We start from the raw sequence: 23,720 nt of genomic DNA on the forward strand, positions 1-23,720 counted from the left end.
GGCAGTTTCTGTGAAAGGCAGATTCTGCCAAGTGGTTTGGGTAAACTTCTCTCTACGCCCTTCCCCTTCACTGGGATTTACGATGCACATCAGAAGTCTGTGAGCCTATAAATAAATCAGGCTGTAATTAAACTAAATCAAACTTTAATCTGGCAGTTGCCAATCAGATTTGAGCACAGAATACCTTTCAGGCACATCTATGAACAACAGTGAAACAGTTTCTAAGAAACTTTAGGTAGGAAATAGGTGTTTGAATTTAAAACTAAGCACAAAATACCAAGTTTGAGCAAAGGAAAAATCAGGAGACAATATGGTAACAAGAGACATAGTTTATTCAGTTTTCCCAATAATTGGAAACATTGCTTCTATTTAAACTGCCAAGTTACAATTCAAGTGATACCATGAGTAACTGAGATACATTGAGTATTTTCAGAGACCAGCTTCCATATCTTGATCACTAAATGGAAAGATTCTTCAGAAGAACAGTCACTTACCCTACATACAGAAGGAGAAAAAAAAATTAAAGATGCCATGATGATATCTATCAAATAACTGGAAAACATTTTAAGTCAATTTAGTGTACATTATTGACATGTAAAGAAACACAAATGAATCTGTAGTGAACATTTCCATAAGGAAGACATTCCATCTAGAATGATAAAACTTGTGCTGAGTAATATATGCTTGAACTAGGATACAAGAAAAGAAACACTTGATGAGGCCCAATTTCTAATGACATCATTATAACTAAAGAAAGGAAATTACTTATTTGAGAATCTACTTCCTTCCTAGCTCCACCATTTAAAAAGGGCATTCCTTAACTGCCTGGCCTAAGTTTGAAGATATGTGAATCCTCTGTTTCATTGCAGAGATTTTACTTCTACCTAGCCAGCTCCAGTTACCAAATGATCATCAAGTACAAGTAAAGCACAGTAGGAAGGATGCAAATATGAAACAAATGTGAGAACATTACACTTCTCTGCTCTACCACGTACCATAAAACACATACATTTTTTTTGTACTATAGAAATGCCCTGAGTATTTGTTTTAGAGAAAAGAGGTGGTTATCATAATGGGGGGAAAAAGTTACAGTATTTTAAAAATACAGAATTATTTTTGAAGTAGTAAAGTGGAAATGAGTTATACACTGAGACTGAATAAACAGGATGCTATTAATAAGGACTTAAGGGTGAATGTGAATACTGGAAAGATCTTTAAAATTTATGACAAGATGCTCCCTTCCTTCAAAACCTGGATATTCCAACCTGATTTCTGAGACCTTTGAGAAGGTCTACGTAGAGAACAAGCTCTACAATGTATATGCTTTCTGGATCTCAACTACCCCTTCACTACAGAAAGAGGTAGGACCTTTTTGAGGGTTGTGTCCTAAGACTTAAGAACCCTGAAGTCTGACACATACATGGGGTATTTTTGCTGTGAAGTGTAATAAAACAAAAAGCTTTATATCAGAGAGCAACTTATTTGAAAACTACAGTTACAAGTTATTATGAAATATGAATGTATGTTAAATTCACTAACTGACCAGAATCAAAGAGAGGTCTTACAAAGCTCCAAATTTCTGCATCAGCAAAATTACCAATTCTAATCAAATCATGTGTATGTATATAAAGAATGTTTACAACATTCCCTTCAAATAGACAAATCTAGGAATGCTAAATTTGGGAACAAACGTCGACTTCTCTCATTTCCCTTAAGAAGAAAAACTGACAGTGGTTCTAAACATTGTGTCTATTTTAAGACCATGACTGGAGCACTTGGAAAAACAAAGGGACTAAAAGGAAAGCTGGGGACTGGAGGATTAAGGGAGTTGAATAGTAGTGTTCTTAAAATACCACTTGCTATTCTTTTGCACGTGGTTTTGGTGGTTTCTAGTTTCCTAATAACCCATAGGGACCAATTCTGATGGCCATGTGTTTATGTGGAATCTCACCATTCAGGAGTCTTTCCTACCCCTCAATGACCACTGTTTTTATCGTAGGGGAGGGAAGAGAGGAGAGGCAGGAAGCACAATAAAACAAGCATGTACAGATGAACACCACAATAGCACTACTACTCTAAGTGCCAAACATTAACGAAACCCAAATCATAAGGCTGAAAACTAAAAATTAGACAAAAATTAAATGGAGTATTCTTTTTTGTTTGTTTTAATCTTTTATAGGACAGAAACCTTAGCTCATGTCTTCTGGCTGTCATCATCTTCCACTGAACTGCACCTAAAACACAAAGAACAAGTAACAAGCAACTTTGTTTTTTAAAGAATACGTAATAGTTTTGAAGGCATAAGATGAACTGTTTCTAGTGGAAGTTAACTTACTTAAATAATTTTACAAAATGAAGCCATGAAAATCAACAGAAGCATCAAAATGTTACTATTTTGAGTGAAAATAACTATAAAAGACTCGAATATGCAGCATATTATCACCAAAATAAAGTAAATCATGGTGGGAAAATCACTACCCATTTTGTTAAGGTGGAAAAGCTGCACCTGTGAAGCCTTCTGTAAAAGGCTTCCCTCTACCTGAAAATGGAAACTACCTTGTATTTATTTTAGTAAAGTCTAAACCACGAAGAGACGGGGTGTAGATTCAAAGTTGGCTTATTATATCATCTATCACCTTCCTGGCTGTAGTTCATTTCATGTCTTTAAATGGAGCAAAACCCACCAGAAGAATGCTGCTATTCTGATTTTCCATTCTTGAATGCACCAAAACGTGCATGCTTGTTGTTATTAGGTGCCTGGGTGAATAAAAAAATCCCATTTACAATTTAAAAATATTATTTTAACCCCAAAAATCTGATTATTTTCCACACTGCTCAGGAAGACAAGCATTAATTTTACCACCCAAACAGAAAAAAGACTCCTATGCATTTCTGAAAAAGCTCCCCTGCCATGTTTAAAAATACGGAATTCCTTTGTGTTGCAAAACCAAGCTGATTTACATGATTTTGTTTTAAATTGTGGCTAAATGTTTATCTACACATGCTGTCAGAAATAACCTTGTTAAGAAGGTGAAGCTGGTGTCTCAGCAAATCAGACCCCTTGGAGAAGGCGTTGAATGGCCTGTGCCCCGTTTTCCTTTTTTCTCTTTCCGCACCATCAGAAGGAAAAGTGAGAAAATAGCAGAAATATTAGTTAAATCCTGAATTATACCCCATAACCTACAGGAATTATCTCACTACACTGAAAGCTGACAATATCTGTAGGATTTTTCTGATGAAATAATTAGGATCCTGATTATTAATAAAATGATAAGCTTGTGGCTAGGCTTTACAACTTTAACAAATAATTCTTTCAAAGACTTAAAGGAAGAAATGAAAGGTTGCTTTTAACTATTTATGGTTTACCTGACTTACCAGCACTGAAGACAAAAACTTTTAAAAATGGCTACAAATGCCTTGTTCACAAAAGACTTTATTATCTAGTGATGCATACTGAGAACATACAGAAATCTGCATGGTCCACTTCACATGCAGTAGAACAATCTTCACTTTACAATAAGTGAGTGTCAACTGTTTTATGCAATAGACAACACTTTAAAGTCACATTCTTAAAGAAAAGCTTCATTTACAAAAGAAATAAAAGGTAAAGAAGCAATTACCGCTTTTAAAAAGCAGCTGCTTTGTTCAAGAGTGGAAGGTTTATGCCTGTATTGAAAGACAACATGATCACAAATAATGAAAACAATGAACAAATGAAAAAACACTTTTACCATAAAGCAGTACACTTTCAAAATGACATACAAATAGTTAAAAATTTCATTATGTTGTCTAACTTTTAAATATGAGGACTCAGAATTAGGCCTCAACATTTGTAATTAGTAAATGAAAACTACGCATTGTTTTTTTGTCACTACGAACTGTATTTAACAAAATGTATATAAAGTCTATAGCAAGTTGATTTAAAAAATTAAAGTTAGTAAGAAACAGTACACTGAAGGCGCTCTATCCATCAAGCGCACACTCTTCAAATTTTAAATGTGATGAACAGAACAGAAATCGTAACTATGCCACAGTCGCGATGCCAAAAAAGAAAACGAGATCAGTTAGCACACATGCAGGGAATTCTGCCACAAAGCTAATATCCCTCATTTGTCAACTGTTCCAATAAAATAACATCTTAAAACACCAGTGATGTTGATGGGTTAGCTTACCTTCAGTGTACTGAATGTTGTACACAACCTGCTTTAAAAGAGGAGACCATCCCTGCAGGCAGGCTCAAGAAGGAACAGACCCCCTTCGGCACTGACTACACCAAGGGCATGCTGCTGTGGCCTGCACACACACACCTAGGAAAATGTGAATATAAACAGCATTTATGCTGGCCATTTTATCTGAAGACCAATATGAAGCCAAGTTTGCTAAAAATAAATCAACCACCCAATATTACTACTCATTTGATAACAGATGCTTTTGTCTTTTATGTGAACTGCAACCATATACATTTGCACTGTAATTCTGTGCAGTCTTGGCAATTAAAACAGTTCTACAGTGAAATTTCACATAAGACACAAAACAGATTAACTAACATTTCTAAAAGAAATATCACCCTTGGTGTTAATTCAAATATATCATGCTTCCTCAAATTTGCTGGAGAAATATTTATAAGTTTATATACATTAATAAACTGCTGTGAAATTTCTTCAGTCTTTGTATTTAATTACTCAAACCCTTGGAGCTTCTTCATCTCGTTTAAATTTTTTCCTGGATGAAGGCATGCTGTAGGGCCTGATTGATGCTAATTCGTTTAGCTGGGTCCAACATCAGGATCTGGTCCAACAAGTCCTTTAGCTGGTGTACTTTTTTACGCTGGTCTTCAGGAAGTCGCTGGCACCCAATCAAGTCAGCCAACAGGTCCTTGGTTGGATTAATGGTGCTCATGACAGTAACCTTCTCCTAAAAATAATTTTTAAAATGTGTATGTCTAAATGAGTTACTAAACATATGTAACTTAAATCAGACTCCCTGGTCTATCAAAACTTCTAATATATGTATTGTCATCTACTCATAGAAACCTTTGACGTCGCTTACATTCTCTACATCTTTTTAAGAAGCAACCAAAAAACTTGAAGGAAAAAAAAAAAAAATCAACCCCAGTTAGCAATGACAGCTTTTTAAAAATATAATTTAATTTTGTAAAAAGATAGAAAATGTCAAAAGAAAGGAAGTCTGTGAAAAGCTAAAAACTGTTTAATAACAATTAACAGTAAACACTGTAGTTAGAACTAAACTTTTCCCTACCCTGAAGTGGTAACAGACAGACATGGAAACAAGCCCATCCAAAAAGTGTTTGTGGCTAAGTGCTCTGACAAAGTTAGAACAGATACGATGGGGCAAAAATAAAGAAGCCCTTACTTTAATCTGGAGGTTTTAGAAGGGCTCATAGAGAATGTGTATTTCCCCTAAGGCTTGAAGTTGGATAAATTATTTTGAGGATGAGGGCGTGCAGGAGGCAGGTAAGGTCAGAACAGTCTGTGAACAGAGGCACGGAGGTGTGACACAGCAGGCCCTCTGGCTAGCTGCCAAATGTGGCAAGGTGGGGTTTACAGAGTACTGCGAGGAGGTGGGAACTGCTGAAGATGGCAGAGTTCATCAGGGAGGAACCCAAAGAAGGGATTTTAAGCAGGGAGAATAACATGATCAGGTTTGTTTTCAAGATCACTCTGGCAAGCAGGACAGAAACTGGATGGGAGGCCAGAGAAAGAAAATGATCCAAAGAACAAAGGAAGAGGGCCTAAATATGAGCTATAATAAAAATAGACTCATTATACTAGACAAACATTTTTAAATCCCTCATCTTTTTCATAACCCGATTGTGTTTTATTCAGGAATTGGCCAAGAGCAAAAGGAATTATTTTTGGCGTTTTAAATATTCACAGCTCCTAGTACCACCCAGCATTCAGTTGTTCACAGTAAGATTATCATTTAACATAACACAGCTGAAAGAAGACTTACCCTCTCTGTTACTTTATCAACTTCAATATACATGAAGTTGAGGTTTTGATCAAAATGTTGGTCTTTGAATACGCCTTTCCGAATCATCTGGCAATAAAGCAAAACAAAACTTGGATTTTGAACTATTATGGAACAGTCTGGCCTACTAACAATTTAATACATAACATATGTAATATGTATTAATTTAGTCTCTCTAGGTTTGTCTCCTCGTTTAGGAAATCTCTTAGATTCCTTGCTCTGGAGAGTTTAACATCTTTGAAAAAGAGTAACAGAAATGCTGTGCCTAAAACTACTATACCATGAAATTCTATTTTCCCAGGTAGTGACTTAAACCAATCAATTATAGTATCACATTGTGCTTTCAATATTCAAAACTGAGGATCAAACAAAGACAAAATAATTTGTGCTTAGAAAGGAAAAATATCACACATTTGGGCCCCTTTCTCTTGGCAGTTGAAGAAACCCAATGACATTTCACAAATTATGTTCCAACGGCCCCCAGAGGATACAAGTAAGACCTCATTAAAATAAATACCAACACAGCGAATTTCTGTGTAACAACTTCTAACCAAGTCCAACAAAATAGAATTTGGACAGTACCTGAAAAACACAGTGGCTTCTGACCTATATGTGGAAAAATCTGTAATCTCTCAGAAGTTCAGCAAATTTAAGCTGAAATCAAAGTCTAAGATATGGCCCTCAGGTTTATAAATACCTCAAGTTTCTGTTTCATTTCTGAAACAATTATTGTGGCTGAGCATTAAGGGTGAATTTTAGGTTATAAAGATGTCAATTTCAAGGGAGTTTTCTTGGTAACTTCCTTTCCCAAATAACTTCCAGTGTGAATAAAATGAAGGTCATCAAGTTCCTTTTCCAACAGTCCCCCGTCATTCTCTGACAACTGAGCCCTTCTTCACATCTGAACTAACCTGACCTGCATCTTTTTTCATTCCACCTCTCAAACATGTTTGGTGCTGTTATCAATAAACGGTGTGTTCCCAAGGCTGCTTCTCTGCCCATCATTAAAGGACAATAAACGAACAAGGGAAGAACAAAGATATGAAACAGTCATATATTTATACATGTACGGTGCTGAACAAATTTATGCTCATCAATCTCTTTTCCTCAATTCTAATTCTACTTCAAACTCTAGGCCGCTCCTGCTTAATTTAAAGAGTAAAAAAGGCAAAGAGAGACATCAGAAGGGAAGAGGAAAGAGGAAAAACAAATCCTCTTATTTTGACAGCTCTTGGTTGATTAGAACCACTAACTTAAACAGCAGAAATGAAAAAGAGCTAAGGAATCACAGTAGCCATATACCTGCCTTTCTGAGATTGTTTTATAGCCACTATAAATAAGCATCAGTAATCCACTGGTCTGCAATAAACTACTGCTAAGACCCTGAAAACAAAAACACAGCTCATGCTAACATCCTACCTTATTGGGCATCTTTCCTTTGAGATCCATGGCGAGCTTCAACATATGGTTATTGGTTTTGCCGGGAAACAAAATTTTTCCAGTGTAGAGTTCATATAAGGTACAACCTACAGACCACATGTCTATACCATAGTCATAGCTTTTACCTATAACTGAAATAAAAATGGGAGTTTTAATACATGCAGATAAAAACAATCAACTACAATTTATTTTCATTAGTAAGGGATTAATTTAGCTTGGCCTCCATAACTGAAATCCTAATGCCTTATTCTGGTATTAGCTTCATGTTTTTCCCAGTAATTCCTACTAGACTCTTAAAAACCTTAAAACATGAGAAAATGTGGAAGGAACTGAAGGGGGTGGTGCATAAGAACACATGTATTTCTTTTCTCATTTCATCTTTGGTGGAGGTGCTAATCAGCCTCAACCAAAGCAACAGGAGGAGAAAAAACAAAGGTCCCATATAATCCATAAATTTGATAATCAGACCTTGCGTAATCAAGAGCAGTCTTCTAAAGCCGAGGATTTTCCAGAACTGTTTTGCTACTCTTGCCAGACATGATCAAGACTCCTGTCACAACTACCACCATTCCACCTGAGGAGGATGAACTTGCTACGGTTCCCTTCCTCATGAATGACCTCGAGCAGCTGCTGAAGTGCGATGGAAAACAGTACTTAGACATTAAATACGCTGTTTCCACTGCATATGATGGCCCAGGTCAAAGAACAGCTGAAGAGACTTACTGATTTCAGGAGCACGATAAAATCTACTGACAAGATAAGGTGTTATGTCATTATCCGCAACATGTGAAGCCGACCCAAAATCGCAGAGCTTTAAAATTGTTTTTGATTCATTAACCTGCAAAACATTTTATCATGGAAGTTTAATTCATGCCAGAAATAATTAAGACAAATAATCAGATAAAAACAATTGGCTTTGAGAAGTTATTTCCAATACTGAAAACAAAGTTACCCATTTAAAAATTCCTTTTCTAATTATCTTAGAACTCAATTTCCTAATTATAAAAAATTAAGAGCTATCAAATATTTGATTACAATTACTTAAAAGAATTTTTTTCAGTGAGGAAATACGGAATAATACCAAGTACATTTAATTTTAACCTATGCTACTTAAAAAAGAGAGAGGTAACAGAAAAATCTCTTTGAAGCAAAGTGTCTTCTAAAAATCCCCAGAATACCTGAATAAAGTCAAGTTACTATTTAAAGGAACATGAAGACGTTCACTAAGAAGGAACCACACTTAGATTCTAACTTTCAATTGACTGAGGTTAACTTTCAGTTGCCAGAAAGTTAGGATAGCAATGAAAGCAGAGGATGATTCAGATTAAATCTGGACAAAAACAGAATAAAAACATTCTTCACCGGAAGCTGCTAGACCATCCCAAATTTAGCAATCACTTCAAGTCTAAAATACTAAATCCCTTAAATATAAAAAAAGTATTAGTCAAGAAAATGTTAAATATATTTGGCACAACTGATAAATATGAACTCTATATTAGTCATTTGTTTCTTTTTTCCTTTGTAAATACTTCAACATACACAGTAACAGTGACATCTGCTGAGAAAGGCTGGAGCTGCTCCCATGGCTGCTGCCACTCATGAGTCAGAAGCATGTTCAGGATTAACAAGTGAAGATAATTCATATTCCAGAGTCCCTTCCCCCCTTCAAAAGAGACACACACAAATTCCGAGTTGGGACTTGAACTTGGCCTACAGTTCCCGCCCCAAAGAACATAACACTTTTAAATAAATACCCCTAGGCACTTCCTACTGGGATATCAAAGTCTGGTCAGTGTTACAGATTGGCCCATTACAGATATCCACAGAATTAAGCTAATGAAAATGCTTATTTTTAACTGCCATATCCATAACCATTCTTTTCATCTTGGGTTTCTGGAAAAATACGATTCTTAAATGGAAAAGTCCTTGTGAAGCTTTTAAAAAAGTATAAACTGCATTCAGCTTTTTAACGATGCAGTTTAAAATGCAGAGAAACCCCAGGACAATTTTAAAATTAGAATCTACCAGTTCCACAGATAGAGTTCCACTCCTGGCCTGGCTAAAATGCCTTAAATGATAGCAGGGGAGCCACACTTGTGTGTACTTCACTTTGGCTACACAATCTCTACCCTCCCATGAGGATTGTGGTATTCCTACCACATTGATGGTTGAAATCCTGGGCTAGAAGTTTTGGATTTTCATTCACAAACAGCTCCCTGTGGTCTCTGAGGTCTACTTCCTCCTTTCTTGGGAAGGAGAGACAACATTCAATGTCTGAAGTCCATGTGAAAACCTTGTTAGAGTAGCATTAACTCAAAATGAAGTTTGAAAAATAAGAGTTCCTAAATACTGGCAAAGGTCTTATTCTTTAACTTAAACGGTCGTTAAACAGATGTTCACTGCAATAGTTACCTTTAAGTTTTACAGATCTTACACATTCTTTGATATGAATGGTATATTTCACAATTTAAAAAAGAGAAAACTTAGGTAAAAACTATGAAGCTGACTAGGCAAGTCTACAATTCAATGATTTCACTGTAATCACTCAGCTCTTCTAACCCCAAGTTAAATTAGATATGCAATACATTGTAAAGTCAGACAAAACATGCTTTGATGGAAGGTCTCATTATTTATGTGCTAGTCTGGAAGGAAGTATTTTAAGATATTAAAAAAGATGAAAAAGAAGAATCTGAACAGCTAAGTTATTGACAAGGGGTCCTTAAACTTTAATGGGATTATAATCTTTTAAAAACACGTTAATAGCAGACAAGTTAAAAATTCCTCAAATTGTGAAAATACCCCCAACTCTGAACACCTCAGAAGACGGTGAAGAAATGGGGCCAGGGAGGGAAGTAAGTGTGCATTCATCACTCTCCTATAAGGATATTATTACCTCTCAATTTCAAAAACATAAACACTGTTAAAGCTGCATATTACGATACCAGAAGTCCTTAGTTAGGAAGCGAAGACTGTGAAAGGGAGGTCTTTCAATGTAATACCTAATCACAACTGAGTTACTGTGTTTGGACCCCCTCCTGGGCACCTAGAGACAAATAAGTCTACTCAGTAGACTTAAGAGATAATTACCTTTAAGTGTCTCTAACCCTATCAGACAACAAATTAGAGAACAAAGAGCTGTGAAGATTCCTAATTTCAAAACAGCAACATGTGAGCATTTTTTATTTCTTTTTATTTTTAGATACCAGAGGAAACCCATCATTATTCCACTAAAGCACTCCTGGGATTTATGTGTACTCTAAATCCATCAATCAAATGGAAAAAAACTGGGGACAATAGCTTGTTTCTTCTTTCCTTACACTTTACTATGAAATTTCATGGACCAATTTCCATAAAAGTAAACACTGATTAAGTCCTTTGTAATGGGTAATTAATATATGGAGTTGTTCTTCTAAGACATCTTTCTAGATTAATACAGTGGTAATCACATACTGGTAAGAAGCTATATGGCTGTACAAGGCAACCTGTTGAACTTACCAGGATATTGTCTGGCTTGATATCTGCATGTAGGATATTGCATCTTTTAAGGAGTTTTAATGCCAAGAACAGCTGCTGACTATAGGATCTCACGGCTTTAATATGAAGACCAACATCCTTACCATATTTTTTTAACACCTCTCGTAAATTCATACTTTTAGGAGAGAAAAACAACACCACCACAAAATTAGGAGTTAAAATGCAAAATGGAAATAAAAATGGCAAAATCATGTCCAAGCATTAAGTATAATCAAATCTGCAATCTAGATTATAATGATAGTACCTGTTCAAGAACCCCCCAGATGTTTAATTGTTCTACACTGAAAGAGTACATGAATCTGTGTGTATATAACACAATTTTCCAATAAAACTCAATTTTCAAAATAAACAGAAGGGAAGACACACAATGGTAAAATTCCTATTGATTTTAGAATGGGTTTACATCTGAAAGCCCAAAACTAAACCCATACTTTTGACAATCAAAACTGTATTTCTATTCCACTACTTCCATTTCTTTTTATCATGATGTGAAAGTATTTAACTTTTGGAGAGTCTTGCTGCAGAGTTTGGCCCATGGTGTGCAATTAATATTTATACATTAACGACTGTCAAGAAGCTAGTTCTTAACCAAAAGTAAAAGACAAAACCAGAGCTAACTGGAAAAAATAAAACAGGCAGAAACTTCGTCATCGTACTTATCTAAGTGTTTTGAAACGTATAGATTTGACAGTGTACCTTAGAGGTTCAAATACGAGACAGAGATGCTGCTTGTGATAAAAGTGTCTGAAGAGTCGCAAACAATGAAATTTGTCATCAGGATCAGCATCATTAAGTTTTTTCAAGAATTCTAGTTCTTTTAAGCCAGTTTTTTGCCTGAAAAAAGAAAATAAAAAATGAATACAAGACATTTAAAAAAAAAATAAAACTATTTACTAGTTCCAATCTGATGTATTATAGGTGATTAGCTTGGAATTTTTTTTAAATACTAATAAGTCTACTGAGGAATGAGAAGTCTGTATGTCACTCATGCAATAATTTATACTGAGCCAAATACTATTCCCATGTAGTTAATTTCCACAATAATCAACAGAAAGAAACCGTGAGGAACAAACCCACATTGCTTATAGGGAATTCAATCCTGCACAGATTTTATCTCAAAAACATCTTGATGTAAATGTTATTTTAACAAAAACAGAACCACACTTACAAGTTATGGTGTTAAGAGTCTAATAACGGCTGTCTTACCAAGTATTAATATTTGGTTTTCCTCTAAAATTCTAGTTATAGGGTCGCCTGAGTGGCTCAGTCGGTTAAGCATCCGACTTCAGCTCAGGTCATGATCTCACGGTTCATGGGTCCGAGCTCCATGTTGCGCTCTGTGCTGACAGCTAGCTCAGAGCCTGGAGCCTGCTTCAGATTCTGTTTCTCCCTCTCTCTCTTACCCTCGCCTGCTCACGCTCTCTCTCAGAAATAAATAAAACATTAAAAATAAAATAAAATTCTAGTTATAATTTAATGAAGTATTACTCAACAAACAAAAAGAATGAAATCTTGCCATCTGCAACAACATAAACAGAACTAGAGTGTATTATGCTAAGCAAAATTAGCCAGTCAGAGAAAAACAAGTATGACTTCACTCATATGTGGAATTTAAAATACAAAACAGATAAAACATAAGGGAAGGGAAGCAAAAATATAAAAATAGGGAGAGGTGACAAAATAGAAGAGACCTAAATATAGAGAACAAACTGAGGGTTGCTGGAGGTGTTGTGGGTGGGGGGGAGGGGTTAAACTGGTGATGGGCATTAAGAATGACAGACATTTGTTGGGATGACCACTGGGTGTTACATGTAGGGGATGAATCACTGGATTCTACTCCTGAAACCATTACTGTGCTACATGCTAACTAACTTGGATATAAATTTAAAAATAATAAAAATAGTGGCAAGCTGACTTTAGCATCAACTGTGTGGTATGAACTATGCTTATTAAAACATATGGGTACGGCAATCATCTCTATTATATAAAAGAAAAAAGGCAACAGATTCAATACCATCATTCTGTCATTTTATAACTAATACTTTTACAGACCGTTACATTTTTTTTTTTTTTTTTTAGTTTTTAGGTTTCATTACATATGTCTTCTGAACTTACATGAGCTCATTGTTTCTGATGATTTTTACAGCCACTTCTTGATTTGCTCTTGCATTATCTCTGGCTCGTACAACATTACTGAATACACCTTGGCCAGTGTAGCCATACACATTGTAACGCTTATCTAGGACTTCACCTATGTTCACCCCTAGAAAAGCAAATTAAGAAATGGAATTCTGACCACAATAAATAATTACTTAAGAAAACTCTGAGATACACATAATAAATCAAAAAGAAACACAGTGCAGTCACTTAAAAAAATGTGTCAAATCTCTATTGTGTGCTTGGTGTCCTAGGCAGCAGGGAGAATCAAAGCCAAGCCTCCATTGGTCACTCTTTCATATGTGGTTCAAGCTGCATGCCCACTTCCTATCCACTGCTGAGGATTTCAACATTGAGTAGGGAAGAAATGTGCTCACTGAAGTGTTTCCAACTGTAGTCCTGCATGACAAACACTGCATGACTGGCATCCCAAGTTCCTTGTATGTCGTTTTTCTTGGTTTCAGATCAAGACGAGCAAGTGACGTTCCCCCTTCCTCCTGGAGGCTTATCTCATGGCTGAAAACAACTTTGAATAGATTTAAGTTGCACATCAAGTCTTTACCTCACTTCTATTCATGAAGCTCGTGGGCTGAGTATTAGAATACAACATGGTTCATGCAGCTATCGATGTGCCATACTCTGTAAGTGCTGGCACTGTGATGGGACTTTCAGAGTTCTCCAACCTGTGACTGCATCAAGCAATAGAATTCTACGAAATACTGCAAGGAACTCTAAAATTAATCAGAACTGTGAACTTACGATAATAGCCTTCTGCATCCGTCCAGTTATCCCTGAGGTTGGGATTCTCTTTGAAATCTTTCCCAATGCCAGCAGCCCGAAGACGAGCACTCTGAAACGAAGGAGGCAACAAGAGAGCCATTTACCTACTAATCAGGCAGACATTTAAAACACTTCACTTAAAACAAAAAAAAGGCAAAATCAGCTATAGTTCAAAAAACATTTTATGCCAAATTAAGTAAACTCTTACCATCACCTAGAAACATGATTACCAAAGTCTCTTGTATCACAATAATACTCAGGAAAAAATGCTAAAGTATTCTCAAAAAAACCCTTAGGAATATGAATAAATAGGGCATTATAAATGATAAATAAACAATAGGGCATTATAAATGAAAATAAAGACTCAAAACCAGGTCTGGTTTTTGATAGCTATTAAGAGACAAAGGGGGACAAAAATTAGATGGGCACTCAGTTAATAATAGGTACCCAACACTCTAACAATCTCTTCTGCCCATTTGACATTTATTTTACTGCCTTGTCCACTTACCACCCACTGGCTCCTCTTCCCATATATGCATGAAAGGTCACTGGCTGCACTAATAGTTTGTGTGGGAAATTAAGAATATTATACATCACTCTCCATGATACCCAAAAGACCCCTCACTATCACCCAAGTAAATGATGGGCACTGATATTTTCACTGGCTCAATCATCATTTCATCTTCCCTTAACCTAGTATTGTTTAGATTTCTGTGCTAAACAGATACAGACACTTGAGCCAATGATCAATGTCTTCAGGGTCCTGGACACAGGACCTACTCCATTTTTAATTTCCCTATTTTTTGTTTATCCTCCTACTTTTTCTTGCCAAAGCCTATTTCTCATATTTTCTTGAACTTATAATGAAAATAGTCTCATACTTTTGAACGTTTTTAAGACTTCTTCAAGAAAACAGATAAAATGGCTAAAAAAGCCAAAATTGAGATCACCTTGTTTCAGCTAACTATGCCCAACCACGCACGTTTTTAAATCCAAGAAAAAGTTGCTTCAGAAAAATAACTACACATTTTTAAATCATTTGGTATTTAACTTTTCTGAAGTTCTCAAATTGTTCTGCTGTACTTGTTTTTTAAAATTTTGACCTAATTTCTGACTTAGAGAAATGTTGCAACACTAGTACTAAGAATTTCCAGATAACCTTTACTCAAACTGTCCAAATGTTAGGATATTATTGCTTTATCTTTTTCTCTCTTTATATATAATACAAACACATTTGTTACATATATTTTTTACTTTATGTTTTGTATATTATTTACATACATTTCATTTAAAGTTATGTAAGTAAAATTACTTACATCAAAATAGGCAGCAAACATATCATCAGATTCTGTAAACATATCAGGTGCCAAGAGCTTCTTCTGAGATGAACCTAAATGGAAATTGAACAGTAATGTTTGAAAAATGAACGGATATAAATTAAAACACAAATAAGTCATCAATGTAAAATCACTAGCAATTCAAACTTTCTTTCCTCTTGTGTATCAGTTTTTCATTAATACCATCTTAAAGTCACTTTGTTAACGCTTAAGATATATAAAGCTACCCATTCTTTACTAAAAGGATTCATTTCAGAAAGTTGAAAGACCTAGTATCAGTAGTTTCTCCAATATTAAATTAATATACTAATACCTCAATAATGATTATTAGAATCAAAGTTCCTCTTCAAAAAATTCTATTTCTAGGGATGTGTGGGTAGCACAGTCAGTTAAGCTTCCAACTTCAATTCAGGTTATGATCTCGCAGTTTGTGAATTCTAGCTCCGTACTGGGCTCACTCCTGTCAGTTAGCTTCAGATCCTTGGTCTCACGCTCTCTCTCTGCCCCCACCCTCACAATGTACTTTTCCCCCTCTCTCAAACTTAAAAAAAAAAAAAAATTCTAGGGGCACCTGGGTAGCTCAGTCAGTTGAGCAACTGACTCCTGATTTCAGGTCAGGTCATGATCTCACAGTTTTGAGAGTTTGAGCCCTGTGTTTGGCTCTGCACTGCTGGTGTGGAGCCTGCTTGGAATTCTCTCTCATTCTCTCTCTGCCCCTCTCCTGCTTGCATTCATGTGCACACTCTCTCAAAATAACCCCCACCCCCCCAAAAAAAAAACCCTCTAAAAAAAAAAAAACAAGGCCCTGATAAACAAGAACTCAGACATTACTTGGGGAGGGCAAAACTGTACAAACCTTACAGAATAAAATTTGGAAACACAGCACAACTGTACTCTTTAGACCCAGCAACTCCACTTCTACAAAATCATCTCAGAGAGTGGTAAGCATTAAAAAAATGAGAATGCACAATGCTATTATAATTCATGGTCCAATGAATAGCCAACAACTGGAAATAACCCAAACATCTACCATTTAAAGACAGAAGGAATACACTTTGGCACGTTCATTATACTGGAATGGTACACATCTATAAAAAGGAATAAAGATCTTTTCAAATCAAGGAGTGTGTATATTTTTGTGTGTCCTTGTATAGATTGGATACAAACACGTATGAAAGACTATTGATCATACTGATAACTATGTAAATAAAAGCTTCAAAATAACCTAATCATATTAGGAGTCAAGTTTCTCACTAAAATAGAAATATAAAAATCAAATAAGTTATTGAAAACCTTATATAAGTTTGAATTTCAATTGGCACTTTTTCAGTATGAACCTCCTCTTCCCAAAAAGGTATGTATGTTCTAGCTTTGTCCACTGGGAAGTCCTATGTATAACAGGCACCCTTATGTGCCCTGTGATCTCTGAACAGCATTTCCTATTAAATGGCACCAGGGTTCCTTACAGCAACAGCTGCTTCTGTTCTGGGACAAGACACACACAAGGTAAGCCTGTGAGATCTCACACTGTGGTAGAACTAATTTTGCAAACTAGAGTGAAGCAAATTTGGCCCCTTGTTTTCATATGGTCCATTTTTACATTTTTAGAGATTGGGGGGAAAAACAGGAGAATATTTTGAAATTTAAAACATGTGAAACTTAAATTTTGGTGTCCACACAGGTTTTTTTGGAGGCAAGGAAGCTTCTTCTGCACTACAACAGCAGAGTTCAGTAGTTAGAACAGAGAAAAAAAAGTCTAAATGACCAAAGCCTAAAATATTTACCATCTGATCTTTTACAGTTTGCAAACGCCTATCCCAGAAAGAAACATATTAATAAATTAATAGCAATCAATCCTGTAGGGTTTGGGTCAAAAAGACATTAGAAACCAACTTAAAAGGGCTCCTCCCCATCTCAGTTGGAGAGAATTTAAGTACAAAATGATACAAAATCATAAAAACACCACAAAAACAACCAAAGTTGCACTGGTTATCTCTGGAGGTTGCTAATGCACTGAACTCTATTCCACGCTAAAAATTAGTCAATAAAAGAAAATAAGCATTTATCCCAACTCTCCTGTACAAACTGTGTTTCAGGGTAACCAAAGAATGGAAGCCTCTTTTATGGAATTAAGGCTAAGGATTCAGAAGGAATTATAATTTAAGAATGACAGCTTTGGGTGTGTCCATGCCAACCCACTCTCAACCCTCATGAAAGAATGGATCCGAGTAATGATCACCAATGGCTACCGAGAGTGCTAGGTGAATGGCTGAAGGGAAACTCCCTACTGGACAGCTGTGGATCACTCCAGCTAAACACAAAACTCCAGGTCAATACAAACAGGACAAGCATACACTACACACCACCTGATGGTATGCAAGTGCACACCACTAGTTATGAAGTATTCTTGCCAAAAAAAATTAACTAGTAAATCTACTCAAGTCTCCAACACATTAGTTTTCAAGAAACACTAAGGATAGGGGAAAATAAAAGACACAAGAATGTGGCAAAATCAGAGTGGGAAGAAAAGTATAGAAGGACACATGGCCCTAGTATCTTCACAAGTAAATGGAAGGGGGGGGGGAGGGAAGGATGAGAATAACTACTAAAGACTCTGAGACAGGCGCATCTTATTTGGATTCTAATTCAAACCAGCCAACTGTAATTAGACATTAGATATTTAAAAACAATCAATTTTAAAATATCATGTTTTTTAAAAAAAGGTCCTTATCTAGCAGAGATGAGAAATGAAGTATTTACAGATGAAATGAAATTTTGGCTGGGATTTGCTTTAGAATACTTTAGCAAGCAAAACAGAAGATGACAATATTTTAAAAATATGTGTACGCATGTATGTATGTATTTTAAGTAAGCTCCAGGCCCAACATGGGGCCTGAACACATGACCCTGAGATCAAGAGTTGCATGCTCTACCAACTGAGCCAGCCAGGCGCCCCAAACAGAAGGTAACATTGTATACCGTTTAGGTATACCGTTTAGGTTATGTGCACTAATAAAAAACATTTATCAAGAACATTCACTGGGACACATTTAATACTAGATTAGCATAAGATTTAACAAACGTTAATGGGTTAACATTTCTAATCCCTTTCACTTTTCCCCATTCCAAAACAATCTCATTATTTATGAGCTAAGAATTCAGAGGAAAACATGGTCAAAAATCTAACTTACCATTATTCTGTTCAACTGTCATTAGATTATGCTTGGCTTTTACAGAGGCCTCAAAGGTATCAACATTTTCCCGTTCATACTCTTTAACATCAGCAGCTACCCTTTCTAGAATGTCATCTGGTGAAGGTGACCGCGTACAGGTACTGCTCTGGGGGCTGCTGGGTTCAGATGGCACAGACATATTGCTATCTTCAGCAAGATACTTATATTTCTGTAACAACAATACAACATATTATTTTCATAAAATCTGATGCATATTTGCTAAAGAGGTATTGCACTGAAAAGAGTGTTAAATAATGTTAAAATTTTTTAAAGGGCATTGATGTCTTGATTGAATCAGATCCACAATCCCTTACATATAATTCCAAAATCCACAAAACTCTGAAAAAGGTTTTCTATGTTTGGTGCACACTCATTAGGTGACAAAACCTGACATGAACAGATGTGATGCTATGTGCAGTCTTATTTTTATCTCCCCCAGTGTGAAAAGAATATGTCTCACTGCAGAAAATACTGTGTTTTATGATGGGGTGCTGTTCCTAAAGCCCACTGATGGGGCTAAGTAATACACATAGATGCACCATATTACCTTTCTAAAATTCAAATAGTTCTGAGTTCTGAAGCACATCTGGCCCCAAGGGCTGGAGATAAGGGATTGTGGACCTGGGCAAGAACAAAAAAAGATTCAACCAAGTCTTTAGGGATATCAGTTTAATAACAACAATTTCATCAGTGCCCCAGAAAATAAGTTTCTCTGGAATTCCAGTTTTGCCCTATGTCCTCTGGTGATTCAAGCTCTCTCCTTTGCTCTGACATAGAGCATGATTTATGATTTGCTACGTATATGTAAGTGAGCTGGCACAACTGTCCTTTCCTTTTGCTTGCTCTCCTTATAGCGTCTAAACATTTTTCACTTCCTCCAGAATGTATTTTCAACTTCATTGCTCATCTTCCCATTATTAGGAGAAAACTACACTTTACAGGGACTGCCATCCACAAAGGATCTAATGGCCGTCGCTTTAAGTCAGGATGGCTGAGGCATAACTCCAAGGCAGAGAACCGTATCATTAAATGACTATAAGACCCCACTTTCTTACATGACCTAGCTCTAAACTACTCTTAAATTTTTGAAATGTTCCATGTAAATAATCACATTTGCATTAGAAACATGCTATTTTTTTTAAGACATTAAACCGTAGAACAAAAGGCATAATTTTTACTAAGATTCCTCTAATTTATTCTATACTCATTTATGAGGGTTTTCTTAAAAACAAACAAACAAAAAAGAATGGTGCCTGGGTGGCTCAGCTGGTTAAGCATCTGACTCTTGATTTTGGCTCAGGTCACGATCTCAGTTTTTGAGTTTGAGCCCCATATTGTGATTCTCTCTCTTTGTCCCTTCCCTGCTCATGCTCTACTCTCTCTCTCTCTCTCTCAAAATAAATACACTTTAAAAATATTTTTTTAATAAAAAGCAAATTTCACGTTTTGTCTTATACAAGGTTTATATCAGAATCCTTTCTATAATAAAACAGGGCAATCATTTCAATTTTATTAAAAAACTATCATCTTTCCAAATCTCTCGAAGATGATTTCACAGATACTCTTCTTTAAGATTTACTCAACTGCTGTTACCATCACTTCTTTAGAAATAGCTGTTTTACTAAAAGAGTAATTATTTCAGGACTGCTCAAAATTTTACTAATAATCACATACCTGAACAATTGCCTGCCTCTGTATTCTTCTCTGTTCTATTAGAGCTTCTTCATCTTCTTCCTCTACATCGAAGTCTTCAAGGCTTAAAAAAAAAGAAAATTACACATATATACATACTTCAAAAATCCTTTGATTCACAAATGGTAACCGTGATACAAATTAAAATTAAAAGCCGGAAAACGTAAGTAATCAGCTAATTCTACCAAAGTCTTAAGCCATCTTGCTCTCTTTATTATGTCGAAACTCTTAGTTGCCTGGTTTGGAATCGTAGCAAGTAATTTAACCTTCTGTGTTTCATTTTTCTCCTCACTTGTTTCATGGCACCAAACCAGGAAACAAATGAAAGATCCTGGAGTTAAAAAAAAGTCACCCCTGGCTCCATCATGACCTTGGTATTACTAAAGTTATTTCACCTACCTAGCCTGTTTTAACCTTTACAGAACAAGAGGGTGAGACACATAAGCAAACTAATACCTTTTCTGGGTCACAGAAAGCTATGGATCCTTTCCTAACAAAAATGCACATGTAAATATCCACATACAGGCTGAAGGGAAATGTGGCTCTACCCCAACACTGCCCTGACTATTCCCAATTTCCACCCCAAGAACTCCACAGTCTTTACAATCCCTCCCAGCACAGCCTTTTCTATGATCTGCTGAATGCTCACTGCAGACGAGTAAGCAAAATGCATTCTCAAGGTATCAGGATGTTCACTTAACCTTCATATCACCTAGCTCTAATTGGGCTTTCCTGACCTTAGCACTACTGACATTTTGACAATTCTTTGTTATATAAGAGGCATTGTTCTATGCACTGGGAGATGCTAAACAGTATCTCTGGTTTCTAGCCACAAGTTGACAATCAAAAATACCTTTAGATATTCCCAAAATGTCCCCAAAGAGGCAAATTACCCCTGAATGAGAACTACTGCTATAAATTAGTCTCATTTTTTTGAGATGTTCCATTACACAACTAAATTCTCATTAAAAACATTTCTCCATTAGACACTGAAATGTTTTTGCATTTTCCACATGGTAATAGGCATATATATCTACCATCAGATAGCCTCAACTGCAAAAGTAGGTATCATTTTACACAAACTGAAAAGTTTAAATACTAGTATTCACCCCCCCACCCCCACACCACTGCAAAACTGGTAATCAAGATCATCAGAACTATCTAATGTATCTGTTGTCTCTAATAAAAATGCAGGGAAGGCTCATGATAAAGTGATGGCCCAATATTCATTTCAGCCAAAACAGAAGCCTCTAAATTCAGAAAATCATGACCTCTGCCACATAACCTATATAAAATATGCACAAAAGATTAAGTTTACTCGGGGTGCCTGCGTGGTTCAGTCGGTTAAGCATCCAACTTCAGCTCAGGTCATGATCTCATGGTTTGTGAGTTCGAGCCCCATGTTGGGCTCTGGGCTGACAGCTTGGAGCCTGAAGCCTGCTTCAGATTCTGTGTCTCCCTCTCTCTCTGCCCTCCCCTGTTCATGCTCTGTATCTCAAAAATAAATGTTAAAAAAAAATTTTTTTTTAAAGATTAAATTTTAAATTCAAGACGTAATGAATGGATTTGCTTGCAATATCCAGGTGGAAAGTAAAGATTTCCAGGTCAAATAGTACTTGTCTAAACTGAAAAAAAGGAAAATTATGGGAAATTCCATTCTTACTTATCATCAGATGAAGATTCTTGTTCAACTTTCATTCCTTCAGAAAGACTTCCTTTAAATTTATCTTCTTTTACTTTGCTTCTGCTCCTACGTCTACGACCACCCCGTGATCGAGACCGCCTTCTCAAGCGTGACCTGCTCCTTCGACCTCTGTCCCTATTTTGGTGGGTTGGGGGGATAAATAAATAAAAACATACATATATACACACACACACACACACACACACCTTAAAGGTCACCTAAAGGTGGGGAAGCTGTCGTGCTTTAGGCAGGAGTACATGGGAATTTTCTGTACTTTTCAAAAGTTTAATTTTGCTGTGAACCTAAAAGTGTTCTAAAAATAAAATATTTTAAAAAGGGGTTAATTAAAAATTTAGAGTAAAATAACACACCAGAAAGACTGGGTTAATCAGTTTAATTGAAAATAACTAAAACACAGTTATTGTTCTTACTGGACTGCAAAAGGATACAAAAAGAACGTTGGGGGTGATATAAAAGGTAGTTAAGTGACTATGTGTTTGTCAAAACTCATAACCTTACACCAACAAAGGTGAATTTACTTTATGTATATATGTTTCAGTAAATGAGATTTAAAAAGAGATCACTGTAAATAAGGCACAGAAAATACAAATGACAAAAATTCTAAGTCTAATTAAATGGCCCTCATATGTCTTTGTAAGTGCCTAAAGGTCTTGCCTCATGTTAAACAAAAACTGATATTGTGGTTCAAGCATTAAAGCTGAAGTTTATGTTAGAAAGGTGCTGTAGAACTAACTCCAAACAGAAAAAGCTGCTAAGTCTACAAAGAATTGGTAGACTCCCCATTAATGGCACATCTGACTACCATGCTTATGTCATATTTCTTAAGAAATCTTACTAAAAATGACATGAAAGGAACAATTAAAGAATGCGAAGAGCTATTAGGACAACAGATATCAAAAATCTTGATGTGTACATTAGACAAAAGAGTAATAACAGATCAAATCTAAACATAAGTCTAACAAGAACAGACAAGATTAATTAGAAACAAGTAAATGCATGCCACAAAACTCCGGAAAGCCTCAAGAATTGGCAACACAATATCCTGTTGGATGTGGTATGAGCTAAAAGCTAAAAACTGGTTGAAAGCCTTTAGGAAGAGCTGGGCTCTGTATATTCCGCCTCCTTCCTAACTCAGTAGAAAATGCCAACCATTCCCCTTCACATTCTGGCAGAATACTTAAATTTTACAGAGGTGTTGGTTGTCATCAAAGCTGACCCAAGGTAGCAGGGAGGCACAGTAGTGAAAATGGAAGGATTAGGGGGAAGTCTACATTATAAAGAACAAGAATTCTACTCGTAGCCATGCCTACATTTTCCAGCAGATGAGAGAGGATTCTGGAAAACTGCCAGCCCAAAAGAGCTATAGTCAATGATATGCTAAAGAGATCACAATGAAGTGATACCCACTAATTCACAAATTCTACATTTTCAGAATGGAGGAAAGGTTCCATTTAGCTTTCTCAGGGCTAAGTTTTAAATGAAAATAGGCAAAAGAAGGATCCAGCTGTTTGAGTTATGTCCTCAAATGAAAAAGATAAATGAGCAGCAAAAGGATTCTGAGAACAAAGTATAGGTAAGAAAAGAAAACCACCAAGAACACAAACTCCACAAAATAAACTCATTATCATCTTTGATGTAAGAGATGCTATTTCTATAAAATGAGTAAAATGATAGAATAAAACAGCCAACAAGTCTTGGAAATAAAAATAAATATATATTAGCACAGGAAAAAATATAGAAAGAAGGTAGAACAAATCTCCTAGGCTAAAAGTAGAACAAAAGGACACACATGAGTGTGTGTAGAGAGGGAAATCAGTGGAACAATACAGAAGATCCAATGTGGGGGTGGAA

At 36.0% G+C, this 23,720-nt stretch overlaps 1 protein-coding gene across 10 annotated transcripts in view; it reads right to left on the reverse strand.

Annotated features, from left to right (window-relative positions):
• Positions 1-311: 311 nt before the first annotated feature.
• The window catches only part of PRPF4B (pre-mRNA processing factor 4B), a 36,666-nt gene continuing 13,257 nt past the window's right edge, over positions 312-23,720 (reverse strand). The window contains exons 4-17 of one of the 10 annotated variants that reach the window (XR_005526591.1): positions 21,828-21,983; positions 20,147-20,228; positions 18,431-18,641; positions 15,219-15,292; positions 13,882-13,972; positions 13,081-13,228; positions 11,662-11,799; positions 10,927-11,080; positions 8,155-8,269; positions 7,411-7,562; positions 5,974-6,060; positions 4,173-4,914; positions 3,621-3,666; positions 312-3,106 (exon numbers count right to left, since the gene is read on the reverse strand). Coding sequence is in view for 1 of the 10 variants with exons in the window: in XM_039222738.1 (XP_039078669.1) it covers positions 4,711-4,914; positions 5,974-6,060; positions 7,411-7,562; positions 8,155-8,269; positions 10,927-11,080; positions 11,662-11,799; positions 13,081-13,228; positions 13,882-13,972; positions 15,219-15,292; positions 18,431-18,641; positions 20,147-20,228; positions 21,828-21,983 (1,612 nt within the window). In the remaining 9 variants the exon portion in view is untranslated. Of the gene's footprint in view, positions 4,915-5,973; positions 6,061-7,410; positions 7,563-8,154; positions 8,270-10,926; positions 11,081-11,661; positions 11,800-13,080; positions 13,229-13,881; positions 13,973-15,218; positions 15,293-18,430; positions 18,642-20,146; positions 20,229-21,827; positions 21,984-23,720 lie in introns of all 10 variants that reach the window. The other 9 variants (XR_005526590.1, XR_005526588.1, XR_005526587.1 and 6 more) reach the window with 9 other exon arrangements.

This window comes from Hyaena hyaena, unplaced genomic scaffold (genome assembly GCF_003009895.1).
Source record: "Hyaena hyaena isolate Hyena2069 unplaced genomic scaffold, ASM300989v1 scaffold_1187, whole genome shotgun sequence".
Classification (NCBI taxonomy): Eukaryota; Metazoa; Chordata; class Mammalia; order Carnivora; family Hyaenidae; genus Hyaena; species Hyaena hyaena.